This window comes from Bufo gargarizans, chromosome 10, assembly GCF_014858855.1.
Source record: "Bufo gargarizans isolate SCDJY-AF-19 chromosome 10, ASM1485885v1, whole genome shotgun sequence".
Lineage (NCBI taxonomy): Eukaryota > Metazoa > Chordata > Amphibia > Anura > Bufonidae > Bufo > Bufo gargarizans.
Window position 1 is genome coordinate 49,107,995 of NC_058089.1, and position 17,158 is coordinate 49,125,152.

General features: G+C 44.3%; 1 protein-coding gene across 8 annotated transcripts in view; it reads right to left on the minus strand.

The window, feature by feature from the left end:
• Window positions 1-17,158, minus strand: part of PPFIBP2 (PPFIA binding protein 2) — a 165,501-nt gene that overhangs the window by 93,811 nt on the left and 54,532 nt on the right. The window contains exon 1 of one of the 8 annotated variants that reach the window (XM_044270641.1): window positions 3,110-3,637. The exons of 6 other annotated variants lie outside the window; for them this stretch is intronic. In XM_044270641.1, the coding sequence (XP_044126576.1) occupies window positions 3,110-3,166 (57 nt within the window). In that variant the 5' untranslated portion in view covers window positions 3,167-3,637. Of the gene's footprint in view, window positions 1-3,109; window positions 3,638-16,641; window positions 16,738-17,158 lie in introns of those variants that run through there. One more of the 8 variants, XM_044270642.1, reaches the window with a different exon arrangement.

Sequence of the window (17,158 nt, forward strand, 5' to 3'; positions counted from 1 at the left end):
GCGCAGACACTTCCTGTCAATGAACTTTATTTACTACACCCAGTCATGGTCTCCTAGTAAGGGCTTGTTCACACAAACGTGCCGTGTTTTGCGTTCCGCAAACTGCAGATCCACAAAACACGGATGCCGCCTGTGTGCCTTCTGCAATTTGCGGAACGGAATGGACGACCCATTGTAGAAATGACTATTCTTGTCCACAAAACGGACAAGAATAGGACATGAGCTATAATTTTTGTGGGGCCACGGAACGGAGCAACAGATGCGGACAGCATTGAAGTGACCGGGTCCGCACCCGAGCCGCAAAAAATGCGGTTTGGATGCGGAACCAAACCACGGTTGTGTGAATGAGCCCTAATTAAATTCTTCTAAACTAAAAAAAAGTGTGGTGAGCAGTAGTGTATAAAATTCTCTTGTCAACAAACTTTATTTACAACAAACAGCACACTACTTGCAACCACATTCCCCAAGATGTTTCCTAAATTGGTGTGGAGTAGTAGTGCATAAAATTCTTGATTCAACAAACTTTATTTACAATAAATAGTGCAGTACATGATGTAACCACGGTCCCCAAGATCTTTCCTAAATAATTGTCAAAGCTAGTAGTGCACAAAACTCCTGTCTTCGACATACTTTAATTACAACACACAGCGGCCGTGGTACATGTAACCACGGTCCCCAAGATCTTTCCTAAATCAGTGTGGAGAGTAGTAGCGTATAAAATTCTCACGTAAACTTTATTTAGAACACACAGGGGGAGATTTATCAAACTGGTGTAAAGTAGAACTGGCTTAGTTGCCCATAGCAACCAATCGTAGCCCACCTTTCATTTTTCACAGCTCCTTTGGAAAATGAAAGGTGGAATCTGATTGGTTGCTATGGGCACCTCAGCCAGTTCTACCTTACACCAGTTTGATAAATCTCCCCCATAGTGTGTTACATGTAACTATGGTCCCCAAGATTTTTCCTAAATCAGTGTCAGAACTAGTAGTGCATAAAGTTCTCGTGTTAACAAACTTTATTTATAACACACAGCACAGTACATGTAACCACATTCCCCAAGATCTTTATTAAATCGGTGTGGAAAGTAGCAGGCTACTTTCACACTTGCGTTTGGTGCGGATCCGTCAGATAATACAAACGTCTGCATCCATTCAGAACGGTCTTCTAGATCCAAAACGGATCCGTCTTGAACACTATTGAAAGTCAATGGGGGACGGATCCGTTTTCTATTGTGCCAGATTGTGTCAGAGAAAACGGATCCGTCCCCATTGACTTACGTTCTGTGTCAGGACGGATCCGTTTGGCTCAGTTTCGTCAGACGGACACCAAAACGCTGCAGGCAGTGTTTTGGTGTCTGTCTCCAAAGCGGAATGGAGACGGATTAGAATGCAAACTGATCCGTTTTGGACCGGTTTGTGAGATCCCTGAACGAATCTCACAAACGGAAACCAAAATGCCAGTGTGAAAGTAGCCTAAAATTCTCACTCAACAAACTTTATTTATAACACACACTGTGGTACATGTAACAACGGTCCCCAAGATCCTTCCTAAATCAATGTCGAGACTAGTAGTGCACGAAGTTCTTGTGTTGACCAACTTTATTTATAACACACAGGCTGCGTGGTACATGTAAGGCTACTTTCACACTTGCGGCAGGACGGATCCGACATGCTGTTCACTATGTCGGATCCGTCCTGCGGCTATTTCGCCGTGCCTGACATGCAGTAATTTTAGTCTGGCGGCCTTTCGCCGTGCACCGCCGTGCTGCGCTGGAGCTCCGCCCCCGTCCCCATAATAGTCAATGGGGACGGAGCAGCGGTCCGGCGGCACGGCTAAATAGCCGCAGGACGGATCCGACATGGTGAACAACCTGTCGGATCCGTCCTGCCGCAAGTGTGAAAGTACCCTAACCACAGCTCCCAAGATCTTTACTAAATCAGTGTCAAAAACAGTAGCGCATAACATTTTTGTGTCAACAAACTTTATTTACAACACACAGCGTGGTACATGTAACCACTGTGCCCAAGATTTTTCCTAAATCAGTGCGCAGAGTAGTAGTGTATAAAATTCTCATATCAACAAACTTTATTAACAACTGAGAGAGTAGTGGATGCATGGAATAGCCTTCCTGCAGAAGTGGTAGCTGCAAATACAGTGGAGGAGTTTAAGCATGCGTGGGATAGGCATAAGGCCATCCTTCATATAAGATAGGGCCAGGGGCTATCCATAGTATTTAGTATATTGGACAGACTAGATGGGCCAAATGGTTCTTATCTGCCGACACATTCTATGTAACACACAGCGTGGTACATGTAACCGTGGACCACAAGATCTTTTCTACATCAGTGCGGAGAGCAATAAATACAATTCTTGTGTCAATGAACTTTATTGACAACACACAGCGTGGTACATGTAACCACTGTGCCCAAGATTTTTCCTAAATCAGTGTTCAGAGTAGTAGTACTTAAAATTCTTGTATTAATGAACTTTATTGACAACACACAGCGTGGTAAATGTAACCGCGGCCCCCAAGATCTTTCCTAAATCAGTGCGGAGAGTAGTAGTGCATAAAATTCTAGTGTCAACAAACTTTATTTACAACACAGCGTGGTACATGTAACCACGGTCCCCAAGATCTTTCCTAAATCAGTGCGGAGAGTAGTAGTGCATAAAATTCTCGTGTCAGGGCAAAAAGTTCCAATGCCAGTAAATTGAATTCACAATGAACATGGTACTACATGCAGCCATGGTCCCCAAGATCTGCTTTCAGAAGAACTATCAGACGCCGTGAGCCCCTCACGTACTTGTTTCAATTAACTTTACTCAATGAAGCAACGGAGAGCCCCTTTAAGACAACCCTTCAGTTCCGTTGCATTTGCCAATTGCAAAATACAGTGAACTAAGTCGTGATTAGGGTCACATGAGTGTAACACGCGTTCTTCGGGTTAACTCTTCATTGACACGGCCGCTGCTATAGAAACAAAGCAAAGTGCGTGACGCGCGCTTATAACTTAAATCTCGTGGATTTGGTAAAGAAAACAGAAAAACAAAGAGAAAAGCTTAAGGAGACCCGGCTCCTTCTAGGTCTCGGCATGAAGAATACACTTACCCTTCTGAGCCACGTGAAGTGCTTGTAAATATCGATTTCAACATCCATTCTCTGCATCCATTTCGCACATCAAATTCCCTTCGGAAAGTTCGTCGCTCTGTCGGCTGGAGACATAGCCTTTGTTCTGGGATGACAATGTCTCGTGCGTTCCTTTTTTTTTTTTTTTTCCAAACTTGGAAAAATCTGATCACATTCTACGACGTCTTTTGGCTGCAACCCCCCCTGGGGCTGTCTATGGAGCGCTACTCACAAAGCAAATTAACTTGTGCCTATTGCATGATCTGCATTAATGCTGTGTATATTAAATCCTAGCAAATATCATACGACCGGTTGGACGACAAGGAGGAGCCGCCTGTTACCTCCAGCACCGAAGCTAAATATTGCCAAGGAGTCAGGAGAAAACTATTTTCCAAGGATGCCTGCCCCGTCTCTGGGTTTCAGAGTGGTGGGTGACTGGAACTCATTACTTCAAGACCCCCTATTTCCTGTCTGTGCTTCCCCTGCTGCCTAGAAAGTCACTTCTCCTCGCCCTGCTCTCCTGCCAGATACTGCCATGCCTTACAGCAGCCCCTGCAATGTGATCCCTCTGTCCTCCTGTTGTAGTGTGTGTGAGACTAGGGCGAGCGCAGGGACAAAGAGAGGTTTGAGTAAACACCTCTCTCCGAAACTGCTAAGAAAACCAGGTTGGACATCTCAAGATTTTGTAGGTCTTGCTTGTAAAAAAAAAAAAGAAGCAACACCCCCCCCCCCCCCACACAGGGTTGATGTATCAAGGTCTAAAATATTTGATACCTACACCAGTTTTCTTTTTTTCTTAAAATGGGCATGATTATGCAGTGTGAAAAGATGTAGCAGAGCTGAATTTGCGTATTATGAAAAAAATAAATAAAAAAGGCAGCGACTAGATGTTACATGTTGACCGATAGGAAATTATAAAATGCCCTACAAACACAATGGGGGAAATAGATCAAAGTCACTGCGCCTGGAAAGCGCGCACGCTTTTAAGGCCTCATGCACACGACCGTTGTTGTGTTCCGTTCCGCAAAATGGGGTTCCGTTGTTCCGTGATCCCTTTCCGTTTTTGTTTCCGTGTGTCTTCCTTTATTTTTGGAGGACCACCAGACATAACCCTAAGTTCACACCTGAGCGTTTTACAGCGCGTTCAAACGCGCTGTAAAACGCTCAACACGTGAAAACCAATGCTTCCCTATGGCCCTGGTTCACACTTGAGCGTTTTACAGCGTGTTTGAACGCGCTGTTAAACGCCCAACGCATAAACAAGTTCTTGAGCTTTTTTTGGGGCGTTTGTCGCGCGTTTTGGCCCATAGACTCATTGGACAACACTGCCGTCAATCACACAAACGCGCGTTTACTATTGAAAAAAACGCGCGACAAATACGCGCGTAAAAACGCGCGTCTCAGAAACACTCAGGTGTGAACCCAGGGTAAAGGAAAGTAAAAAAAAAAGTCTAAGACAAGTTTGCCATGCAAATGATAGAAAAAAACGGACACGGATGACAATCTTGTGTGCCTCCGCGTTTTTTAGTAGTCCCATTGACTTGAATGGGCCCGCGAACCGTTTTCCGCGAAAATAATAGGACAGGTTATATTTTTTTGACGGACTGGAACCACGGATCACGGACGCGGATGGCAAACGGTGCATTAGCCGAGTTTTCAACTGACCCATTGAAAGTCAATAGGTCTGCAGAAAATCACGAAAAACGGCACAACGGACACGGAATAAAACAACGGTCGTGTGCATGTGGCCTTACTCCAAATACATGCGCCAAAATTTTGTTTCCTTTACGACATGCTAGACATCAACTTTTTATACTTAACTTCTGCCCCAACTTTTTATCTAGTCCTATTTTGCACCTTGTCTTGGCGCAGTCTTAGTTTTTCGGAAAAAAAAATATTGCAAGTCCAGCTTCAGTATGCAAGGTAAGAAACTTTATTCCAGCGGTTTCAAAACTTCCAATACACGGATATACTCGTTACGCGTTTCAGACCACTCTCAATATAGGTCCTTCATCATGACATGTCTTAGTTTTTGGCACATGTTTTGGACAAAAATTATACCATCTCCAAGGCGGTATAAAACATGGTGTACAATCATGACAGTAAACAGCAATATACGGGCACCGGTCGTGTGCACCCCGCATCACAGATGCGGACCCATTCACTTGAATGGGTCCGCAATCCAGAAGGTCGATGTGGAACGGAGGCACGGAACCCCACGGAAGCATTACGGAGTGCTTCCATGGGGTTTCTTTCCGTGCCTCTGAACATGTTCTATTTTTTTGCGGTGAGGACGGGTCACGGACCCATTCAAGTTGCGGTCTCCAATGCACGGAACGCCCGACCAGCAGCCGTGTGCATGAGCGCTTAGACAAATTAAACAATCTTAAAGGGGTATTCCCATCTGAGACAATGGGGGAATATTAGTAGGATTTGTCCCCATTGTCTGATATCGGGAACGGAGCGCTGAAGTGGGTGTCCGGAGGACCCCGGGTTTCCCCGGTTACGGCCACCACCAAGCGCTCTCCCTATAGAAGTGAATGGAAGAGCACCGCGCATGACCGGCCACCGCTCCCATTCACTTCTATGGGCCTAATGGAAATAGCCGGTGGCCCCATAGAATCGAATAGAGGGCGGCTGCACATTTTTTTCTCGGAATTGCCCCAGATCTCACTCTTTGCATTGCAAAGGGTGAGATTTGCACTGAAAATCTGCCCAAACAATTGACCTCCTGCAGATTTCAAAATCCCCAGGTCAATTTCTCTCTGGAAAATGGCCACACTGTGTACATGACATTTTGAAAATCGCATCCATTTCTGAGTGCCGTGTGTATGCAGCCTTAAAGGAAATGTCACCCCGATTTTGGATTCTGGACTCCTTATCTGCAGGACTGCTCATGTATGTACCGTAGATAATAGTGCAAAATAGGGGTGACAGCTTCCCTTTAAGGCCTCTTTCACACGACCGTATGGCTTTTTCAGTGTTTTGCGGGCAGTTTTTTCTAGATCCGTTGTTCAGTTTTTTGCTTCCGTTGTGTGTGTTTCACTTGAATGGGTCTGCGATCCCTCCGTTTTGCAAAAAGATAGAGCATGTTCTATCTTTTTGCGGTGCTTCTGTTCCGCATCTCCGGATTTGCGGACCCATTGAAATGAATGGGTCCGCATCCGTGATGCAGAATGACAACGGAACGGTGCCCGTGTATTGCGGATCCGCAAATGCAGTCCGCAATACGGGAACGGGACACCAACGGTCGTGTGCATGAGGCCTAATACTACATTTCCCCTGAAAGATTGCTCCTAGTTGGATTCGATCCCAGTACCCCAATGTCAACCACTGAGCCAGATATTAAATATAAAATAGTGGCTGAGACTCCTCACATGGATGACAAGGTGGATCAGCTGCATTGACAGATCCTCTTTAAAGGGTGTGACATAAATCCAGGAAAAATGCCACCATTGTTAGGAAGTTTCAGCTTGTCATGCTTTCAGGTGGGGCACGGTATCACAAAGTATTTATGTATCCTTACTCCAGGCCATAGAGAGCTTCAAGTTACACCTATGGCTCCCGGAGAAGGGGGGCTAGCCATTGTTGGCCTCATGATTCTTTCTACTGGGTTGTGAGAATTTGCACAGAATACCCATTCCCAGAAGCACTGAAAACGAGTAGGATATTGGCCTAATAGGGCTAGTTCACACAAACGTATGGCTTTTATAGTTGTTTGCGGTCTGTTTTTCACTGATCTGTTGTTCCGTTTTTGAGTTCCGTTGTGTTTCCGTTTCCTTTCCTTTTTTCCGTTCCATTTTTCCGTATGCCATGTACAGTATACAGTAATTACATAGAAAGAATTGGGCTGGGCATAACATTTTCAATAGATGGTTCAGAAAAAACGGAACGGATACGGAAGACATACGAATGCATTTTCCGTATGTGTTCAGTTTTTTTTGCGGACCCATTGACTTGAATGGAGCCATAGAACGTGATTTGCGGCCAAATATAAGACATGTTCTATCTTTCAACGGAACGGAAAAACGGATATACGGAAACAGAATGCATACGGAATATATTCAGTTTTTTTTGCGGAACCATTGAAATAAATGGTTCCGTATACGGAACACAAAAAAACGGCCCGTACACTCACAAAAAAAAACCATTTGTGTGAACTAGGCCTAAGGCCTAGTTCACACTTCAGTGTTTGGTCAGTGATTTCCATCAGTGATTTGTGAGCCAAAACTTGAAGTGGAGCCTCCATAGACATTAGGTAGAAGGGAAAGATCTGCTCCTGTTCTATGTTTAGAGCTGCACCTGGTTTTGGCTCACAAATCACTGATGGAAATCACTGACCAAACACTGAAGTGTGAACGAGGCCTAAGAGACATAGTAAGGCCCCTTTCACACGGGCGAGATTTCCGCGCGGGTGCGATGCGTGAGTTGAACGCATTGCACCCGCACTGAATCCTGACCCATTCATTTCTATGGGGCTGTTCACATGAGCGGTGATTTTCACGCATCACTTATGCGTTGCGTGAAAATCGCAGCATGTTCTATATTCAGCGTTTTTCACGTAACGCAGGCCCCATAGAAATGAATGGGGTTGCGTGAAAATCGCAAGCATCCGCAAGCAAGTGCGGATGCGGTGCGATTTCCACACATGGGTTCTAGGTGACAGTCTATTCACTGTATTATTTTCCCTTATAACATGGTTATAAGGGAAAATAATAGCATTCTGACTACAGAATGCATACTATAATAGTGCTGGAGGGTTAAAAAAAATAAAAAAAGTTAACTCACCTTATCCCCATGATCGCCTAGTTCCCGGTCGGTCTGTTCTTTAGCTGTGGCTAAAGGACCTGTGGTGATGTCAGATCACATGCTCCATCACCATGGTGATGGACCATGTGATTGGAGCATGTGATCTGACATCACCAAAGGTCATTCAGTCCACAGCTAAAGAACAGACCGGGATCTACACGATCATGGGGATAAGGTGAGTTAACTTTTTTATTATTTTTAACCCTTCCAGCACTATTATACTAAGCATTCTGTATTCAGAATGCTATTATTTTCCCTTATAACCATGTTATAAGGGAAAATAATACAATCTTCAGAACATCAATCCCAAGCCCGAACTTCTGTGAAGAAGTTCGGGTTTGGTACCAAACATGCGCGATTTTTCTCACGCGAGTGCAAAACGCATTACAATGTTTTGCACTCGCGCGGAAAAATCGCGGGTGTTTCCGCAACGCACCCGCACATTTTTCCGCAACGCCCTTTGTGAAACCAGCCTAAGGGAGCAGGTCCAGGTCCAAGATTCAGGTCCAGGTTCCTGGTGGGAATGAACTTCAAACAAGGAAGTAGGATATTGGCCAAAAGGCTCCGAGTGAGGGAATAGGAGAGCAAACAAGTGTCCGGGTCCCAGATTGAGGTCGAGTTTCCAGGTGGGAATGCCCTGCACCATAGTTAGGAAGTTTTTATCCATGAATCCTTACTCTAAGCCATTGTTCTCCAGGAGCTTCAAGTTACACCACCACCACGGGCACGGTGCACCTGACGAGGGGGTCTAGCCCTGCTAAACTGCAATCTGCTTTCTAATGGGTTGTGAGAATTTGCATACAAACCCCTTTTCCACAGGCATTGCACAGGATGGATCAGGATACTGGCCAAAGGGTCATAATAACCCAAACAAGTGTCCGGGTCGGGGCTGCAGGTCCAGGTTCCAGGTGGGAATACCTTGTTCTAACTACTATCCCTCCCAGGTGCAGTACCTTAAAGTAAGCCCTCCTATTCTTCTCCCAGCACCTATAGAAGGTACTTAAGTGGTGCTCATCCGTCACATGCCTAGCCCAGGCCTAGTGTTAACCCTACGCCACCTGCCCATGCCCTCCAAGCTTGGCATGACTGGCTCTGCACTATGCTGCGCCTCTATATTTATGGTGTATAATAAAACAAGGCTATGTTCACACTGTGTCTGGTGTGTACTTGGCATATTCAGTGAGCATATCCACAGTTATAATGGTTGACTATCCTTTCAGAGTAGAGAAATCCCACCGAAAAATGTAGTAGTTAGGGCTCATGCACACGACCGTAACTATTTCACGGTCCGCAAAACAAGCAAAAAAAAACGGACGGCGTCTGTGTGCATTCTGTATTTTGCGGAATGGAACAGCAGGCCCCTCATAGAACAGTCCTAACCCTGTCCGTTATGCTGACCTACGGAAATGGAATGCGCACAGAGTAACTTCCGTTTTTTTTGCGGACCCATTGAATTGAATAGTTCCGCCTATGGTCCGCAAAAAAACAATACAACGGACACGGAAAGAAAATACGCTTGTGTGCATGAGCCCTTAAGTGGACAAAGCCTAGGAAGAATGTCCACAGTACTATTTTAACCTCATGTGTGCCACGTTCTGTACTCTGACCTTTCCATAAATGACCCCCACTACATCCGCTGTAAATTATATACTTCCTCATAGAGCGACGGAAAAAGATTTGCAGCTCGTACACACACATTTCCAGCACAGCTGTGCCGCCGCATCTCATGACCATTTATATACAGAAGTCTGATCGCTCAGCCTGTAATGTAAACCGCCGGGTTTCCACCTCCTCCCATCATCACATTGGACGGCTGTCAGCCGGGGTATTTATACTAATTTCTGCGGGAAGTGTCACTTACGCGGAAATTTAATCACCTGCCCTGGTAAATAGACGTTTAAACAGACAGATGGGGATTTTACAAGACAAGACCTGATAATTAAGGCTGATGATCCATTGTACGTAAAGCAGTTTGAGGTTTACCCACGCCAAAGTCACCGCTGAGTGATTGCATTATTAGCGTGATGTATGTGGAGTATAACAAGAGAAGCTTAAAGGGAAGCTCCACCTTGGAGCCACGTTAAAGAGATTATCGCATTATTGTGAGTGATGGAATATCACTAGTATGGGGGCCAGGCTGCCATGATACCCATTGTCCCCGGGAATCAAAGGGCTGCAGTGCATACCCATTGCCCTACATAAAATGTTCCCGGTCCCCTCTGTGCAGGGAATAGACTAGAGAGCATCGACTAGCCTGGTGAGCAGCTACTGGATCCAGCTCTGAGCACCGCTGTGCTGCCCTCTTCTGGCTGGTTAGGGCAACCCACCACTCAATAATGATGTAATCCCCCCAGGTTTTTATACCATTAACTGCCCAACTCTGCTATTCCGGTCTTCATTACTCCACCACATCAACTCTGCTATACCATTCTCCAGAACTCTGCTACATCAATTCTTCTCTAGCAGTCTTTGGAAATCTGCTACATCAACTCTACTACACCAGTCGTCATAACTTTGCTACATCTGCCCTGCTATACTGGCAACTCTGCTACATCAATTATGCTCACCAGTCCTCGGATTTATTCTGCCACACTGATATCTCGGATCTACAGAAATGTCTGACATCACTGTATATACTGTCGGTAGATTTCTGTTGCAAGTTTTATACCATTTTCTCTATTGATAAGTCAGATGCTGAGAACCTCATGGGCGGTGAAGCTCGGTGACATCACAGCTTAGTTGTATAAACAAACATGATGTCATCTCTATTTCTACATGATGAAAGATCCAATCAGGCTCCGAATCGCATATCCTCCCTATTCCTTGCTATTGAGCGCGGCCCAACTTTCTTTATTGTGTGTAATTTTGTTTTTTCATTGGAACAATTTATTATCTATCTGAATATAGTTAAAGGGGTTGTGGCATCTGTGACTTTGGTGGAATATCACCAGAATATCAAAATCAGATATCTGTGGGTCCTAACTCTGAGATCCACACCTACAGTACAGACCAAAAGTTGGGACACACCTTCTCATTCAAAGAGTTTTCTTTATTTTCATGACTATGATAATTGTAGATTCACACTGAAGGCATCAAAACTATGAATTAACACATGTGGAATTATATACATAACAAAAAAGGGTGAAACAACTGAAAATATGTCATATTCTAGGTTCTTCAAAGTAGCCACCTTTTGCTTTGATTACTGCTTTGCACACTCTTGGCATTCTCTTGATGAGCTTCAAGAGGTAGTCACCTGAAATCCGGCATTGTGTTCTGGCAAAACGGATCCAGCTTTCCGGTCTGCGCATGTGCAGACCTTTAAAAATGCAAAAAAAATAATAATACCGGATCCATTTTTCCAGATGACACCGGAGAGACGGATCCAGTATTTCAATGCATTTGTCAGACGGATCCATCTGACAAATGCCATCCGTTTGCGCCCGGATTGCATCCGCAAGTGTGAAAGTACCCTAATTCTTTGCAAGTACTGTTGGTACCCGGTAATGGTTTTCTTTTGACCTATTTGTTGTTACAAAAGACACATATTAGCCGGACTGTCTGTAAAACGCTGCCAGGAGCCACTTCTCCATGGGATATCAGATCTGCTAATGCAGGCAGCAGAACAAGAAGCCATTGTTGATACTCCTATTGTACTATGTAAACTTCTAGAGTCCATGCTGCTACAGCATCCTGATTTGTGATGAGCGAAGCGAGCTTTGGGTGTTACATCTGAGGTCGCTCCATTCAAAACTTCGGATTAATACTGTACAGAGATGCGTCTGGTACCTCAGAACCGAAGCAGAGTTTACTTTCAAGTCTTAAAGTGGTTTTCCCCTTTAAAAATCAACTACCAAAGTTGTTTGACTTCGCGAATAACTAACTTCGGATCATTGGAGCCCATACATTCTAATACTGTAGAGAGATGTACAGTATTTATCCGAAGTTTTGAATGACGCGACTTCGCTATATATATATATATATATATATATATATATTCATCTATATATTATATTGAAAGAGAGACCTCTACTCCTCATCAATAAATATTAGCGGTGCATTGATCTATTATTAATTATAAAAGTAATTCATAGTATATTGTGTCATAATCTACATACTGTACGTGAAGCATCCATGTATGCAATAATATACACTGCCTGTCCAAAAACAAAGTCGCCACCTGGATTTAACTAAGCAGATAGTTCTGAGCCTCCTATTGTATAATTACTGCAGGGGCGATTATCTTTCGTCTGGCAACAAGTTATTTAACCCCAACTGGTGCAATGAGTTGCTTCTCATTTCTTAAACAACCTTGTCAAAAGACACATCTCGTGGTCGTGGAAAAGATGTTAGTCTGTTTGAGAAGGGTCAAATCATCGGCATGCATCAAGCAGAGAAAACATCTAAGGAGATTGCAGAAACTACTAAAATTGGGTTAAGAACTGTCCAACGCATTATTAAAAACTGGAAGGATAGTGGGGACCCATCGTATTTGAGGAAGAAATGTGGCGGGAAAACAATCCTGAATGATCGTGAGCGCCGATCACTTAAACATTTGGGGAAATCAAATCGAAGAAAAACAGTGGAACTCAGGGCTATGTTTAATAGTGAAAGTAAGAGCATTTCCACACGCACAATGCGAAGGAAACGCAAGGGATTGGGTATGAACAGCTGTGTAGCCGTAAGAAAACCACTAATCAGTGAGGCAAACCAGAAAATAGGTTTCGCTTTGCTAGGGAGCATAAAGATTGGACTCTGGAGCAATGGAAGAAGGTGATGTGGTCTGATGAGTCCAGATTGACCCTGTTCCAGAGTGATGGGCGCATCAGGGTAAGAAGAGAGGCAGATGAAGTGATGCCCCCATCATGCCTAGTGCCTCCTGTACAAGCCTGTGGGGGCAGTGCTATGATCTGGGGTTGCTGCAGTTGGTCAGGTCTAGGTTCAACAACAGTTTGTGCTCCAAGAATGAGGTCAGCCGACTACCTGAACATACTGAATGACCAGGTTATTCCATCAATGGATTTTTTCTTCCCCGATGGCACGGGCATATTCCAAGATGACAATGGCAGGATTCATCAGGCTCAAATTGTGAAAGAGTGGTTCAGGGAGCAGGAGACATCATTGTCACACATGGATTGGCCACCACAGACTCCAGACCTTAACCCCATTGAGAATCTTTGGGATGTGCTGGAGAAGGCTTTGCGCAGCAGTCAGACTCTGCCATCATCAATGCAAGATCTTGGGGGAAAATTAATGCAACACTGGATGGAAATAAATCTTGTGACATTGCAGAAGCTTCTCGAAACAATGCCACAGCGAATGCGTGCCGTAATCAAAGGTAAAAGAGGTCCAACTAAATATTTTTGGTGGCAATTTTTTTTTGGGACGGGCAGTGTATATATAGGGAGGGGTGGGGGAGACACCTCTGCCCTTCATCAATAAATATTTGCTGTTGTAAATCACCCCAGTATCTACAAGACTGACAGACATACTGACCACTGGGGGTGACCAGGAGGTCACACGCAGGGTGGTCGTTCACCCCTTTACTTAAGGCCATATATGCATTCCAAAGGATTTATGACTGGTAAACAGGTACAGAGACTGAGGAGGGGATTCGTTTTATGGTAAGTATGTTACTTATTTTCCAAAAGAAAAGAAGAACAAGAAAATTGTAACGAAACATTCTTTGATCTACAGAAAAACAAAACCTCAAAAACAAGTAAAAAATAACACAAAACTTTTTATCCCCTTCTGGCATAAGATATATCCTACTGCTATTTCTTAAAGGGGGTTGCTGGGCTTTTTCTATTGATGACCTTTCCTCAGGACCGATCTGATATTGATTGCCTATCCTGAGGACAGGTCATCAATAGGAAAAGCCCGGAAAACTCCTTTAACTATGATTTCTGTTTTCTAAATAATTTATCCAAACGATTTTAAGTGACTTTTGGATTTCTCTGGTGACCAGTGATGGGACTCTGTGAACGAGGATACTTAGTCCTGGTTAATCCCTTTTGCTATTCGGGGGCAAGTACATGTGTTGGACTCACCTCTCAAAAAAAAAAGAAAAAGAAAAATTTATATATATATATATATATATATATATATATATATATATATATATATAAATGTCTGCCTTGTGGGGAAATTGGGTCATGGAAAGTCCTCCTGCACACGAACGCAAAATGCGGGCCGCAATGCACGAACACTGTCCGTGGGGCAGCCGCAGCGGATTGCGGACCCATTCACTTTAATGGGTCCGCGATCCGTGATACCCATTCACTTTAATGGGTCCGCGATCCGTGATGCGGAATGGCCACAGAATGGCGCCAGTGTATTGCGGATACGCAAATGCAGTCCGCAATACGGCAATGGGAAGCACACGTTTGTGTGCAGGAGGCCAAAGGGAAATAGACATCAGCCTGTTCTGGGCTGCGACATAAACAGGGGCCTGGTTTTATCTCTCTGCTATTGCCATTTTCTACATGTAAATGCTAATATACTGAGTATATATATTGGGCTCATTTGGTCTATAGCCATTTCTTCTGATCCTCCATAGACATGCATTCTTGGCTTAGCTGAGTCTGCATGTGTTCTGAATGGGGAGAAAGGAGTAAGCTGCTGCTGCCAGTAACCTCTGGTGGTGGTTTACCTCCCTGAGCAGAAAAAAAAGGATTGGACATGTTGACATCGAACTGCCCAATCCCTATTTCCCCTGACATCTGCTGCCAGGGGAGAGTCAAAAGACCCCAATACATATTAGATGGTTGGCCGGCCACACCAAAATCAGCAGTTGTGTAGTGCGTATGGCCAGTGTAAGGGTTAACGCACACAGCAAGAATGGAGTCCCTACCTGCCAGCATTACAGTTCTGTAGGCACCGCCATATGGTACTTCTGTAAGTGACTATATTCTCTTCCCACCTGTAGAACACAGCATGTAGTGGAGAGACAGTTAGGCCCCTTTCACACGGGCGAGTAACCGCATTGCACCGGCACTGAATACCGGCCCATTCATTTCTATGGGGCTGTTCACATGAGCGGTGATTTTCACGCATCACTTGTGCGCTGCGTGAAAATCGCAGCATGCTCCTCTTTGTGCGTTTTTCACGCAACGCAGGCCCCATAGAAGTGAATGGGGTTGCGTGAAAATCGCAAGCATCCGCAAGCAAGTGCGTGAAAATCACCGCTCATGTGAACAGCCCCATAGAAATGAATGGGTCGGTATTCAGTGTGGATGCAATGCGTTCAACTCACGCATCGCATCCGCGTGGAATACTCGCCCGTGTGAAAGGTGCCTAAGGCCTCTTTCACATGACCGTATGGCTTCTTCAGTGTTTTGGGGTCTGTTTTTCACGGATCCGTTGTTCCGTTTTTTGTTTCCATTGTGTTTCTGTTTCTGTTCCGTTTTTCCATATGACATATACAGTATACAGTAATTACATAGAAAAAACTAGGCTGGGCATAACATTTTCAATAGATGTTTCCGCAAAAACTGAACGGATACGGAAGACATACGTATGCATTTCCGTATGTGTTCCGTTTTCTTTTGCGGACCCATTGACTTGAATGGAGCCACGGAACGTGATTTGCGGGCAATAATAGGACATGGTCTATCTTTAAACGGAACGGAAAAACTTAAATACAAAAATGGAATGCATACGGAGTACATTCGTTTTTTTTTTGCGGAACCATTAAAATAAATGTTTCCGTATACGGACCACAAAAAACGGCCCGTAAACGAAAAAAAATAAATGGTCGTGTGAAAGAGGCCTAAGAGTCCATAGGAAACTACAGGTGTCCTGGTGTTACAGATCCATACTACACAGATAAGTAATACAGCCATGTGCATGAGCCTCACATCTGAACCCATATATATATATATATATACACTGTATAATAAACCATCCATATACAGCACAGTTCTAATAATCACAGTAGTAAATTGGAAGGAGACAGTAAGGAGCTGTAACAAGGGGTTTGTCCTGGAATCATGTGAAAGCCGAATGTTGCAATTCATTTGAGACCCTTTCATTACCGTAGTTTCATGAGTTACATAGTATAATGCTTCACGCTTTTGGCTACTTTCACACTAGCGTTAATACTTTCCGATATTGAGATCCGTCATAGTGAGTTCATGACGGATCCGTCTTGGCCATGTTAAAGATAATAAAACCGGATCCGTTCATAACGGATGCAGACGGTTGTGTTATCAGTAAGGGTGGGTTCACACTAGCGTTAGGCATTCCGTTAAGGCTTTCCGTTCTAACATGGTTATAACGGAAAGCCCAGACAGAATGCAAAACGGAAGCCTTTAAAAGGCATTCCGTTTGCTCTCCGTCCTAATAGAAGTCTATGGGAAAGCATAACGGATCCGTCTAGGTCCCGTTGTGCAAGACGGAAAACAAAGTAAGACTTTGTTTTCCGTCTTGCATAACGGGACCCAGACGGATCCGTTTTGATTCCCATAGACTTCTATTAGGACGGAGAGCAAACGGAATGCCTTTTAAAGGCTTCCGTTTTGCATTCCGTCATAATACACGTCTATGGGCAGAAGAACGGATCTCTTATGTATTCCGAAAGCCATAACGGAATCCCTAACGCTAGTGAAGCGTTTTTGCTGAGCCCTGCCGGATCCAGCAAAAACGCTAGTGTGAAAGTAGCCTTACCAAAAGGACGTATTAGATTATTATTATTGTATTATTACCTTTTAGTATCTTCTTTAATTGCAGTGAACTATGTGGGCTAAGTTCCTGCTCTGCATACGGCGTCCCAGCACTGACATTCCTCCGGGCAAACAGAAGGCAAGCAAAGCCTGTGGCTGCTATCTAGCACTGAGTCAGCGTCCTATCACCCAGCATGCAGGAGCAGCGGCATTCTTACCGGCCATGTGCTCCCTTCCAGCCTATCCCCTGCTGCCTTTCTGTTGTCTGTTCTGTTGAACATTGACCACAAATATCTCAAAAGGAGGAACTAAGGTAGAACGGGTTTATTTGTCGCCAACACCTGAGTGACGCTGTGAGGAGCAGAACCTGGCGTGTGTGTATATATATATATATATACATATACATATTGCTGAACAATGGTGTCAGGGCTTCGTTTCTCCATGGGATCTATTCTGCATTTACTAGACACTTAGGACTAAGGATACATTCACACGACCGTAGTGTTTTGCGGATTCACAAAACACGGATACCGGCCCATTTGTGTTCTGCAATTTGTGG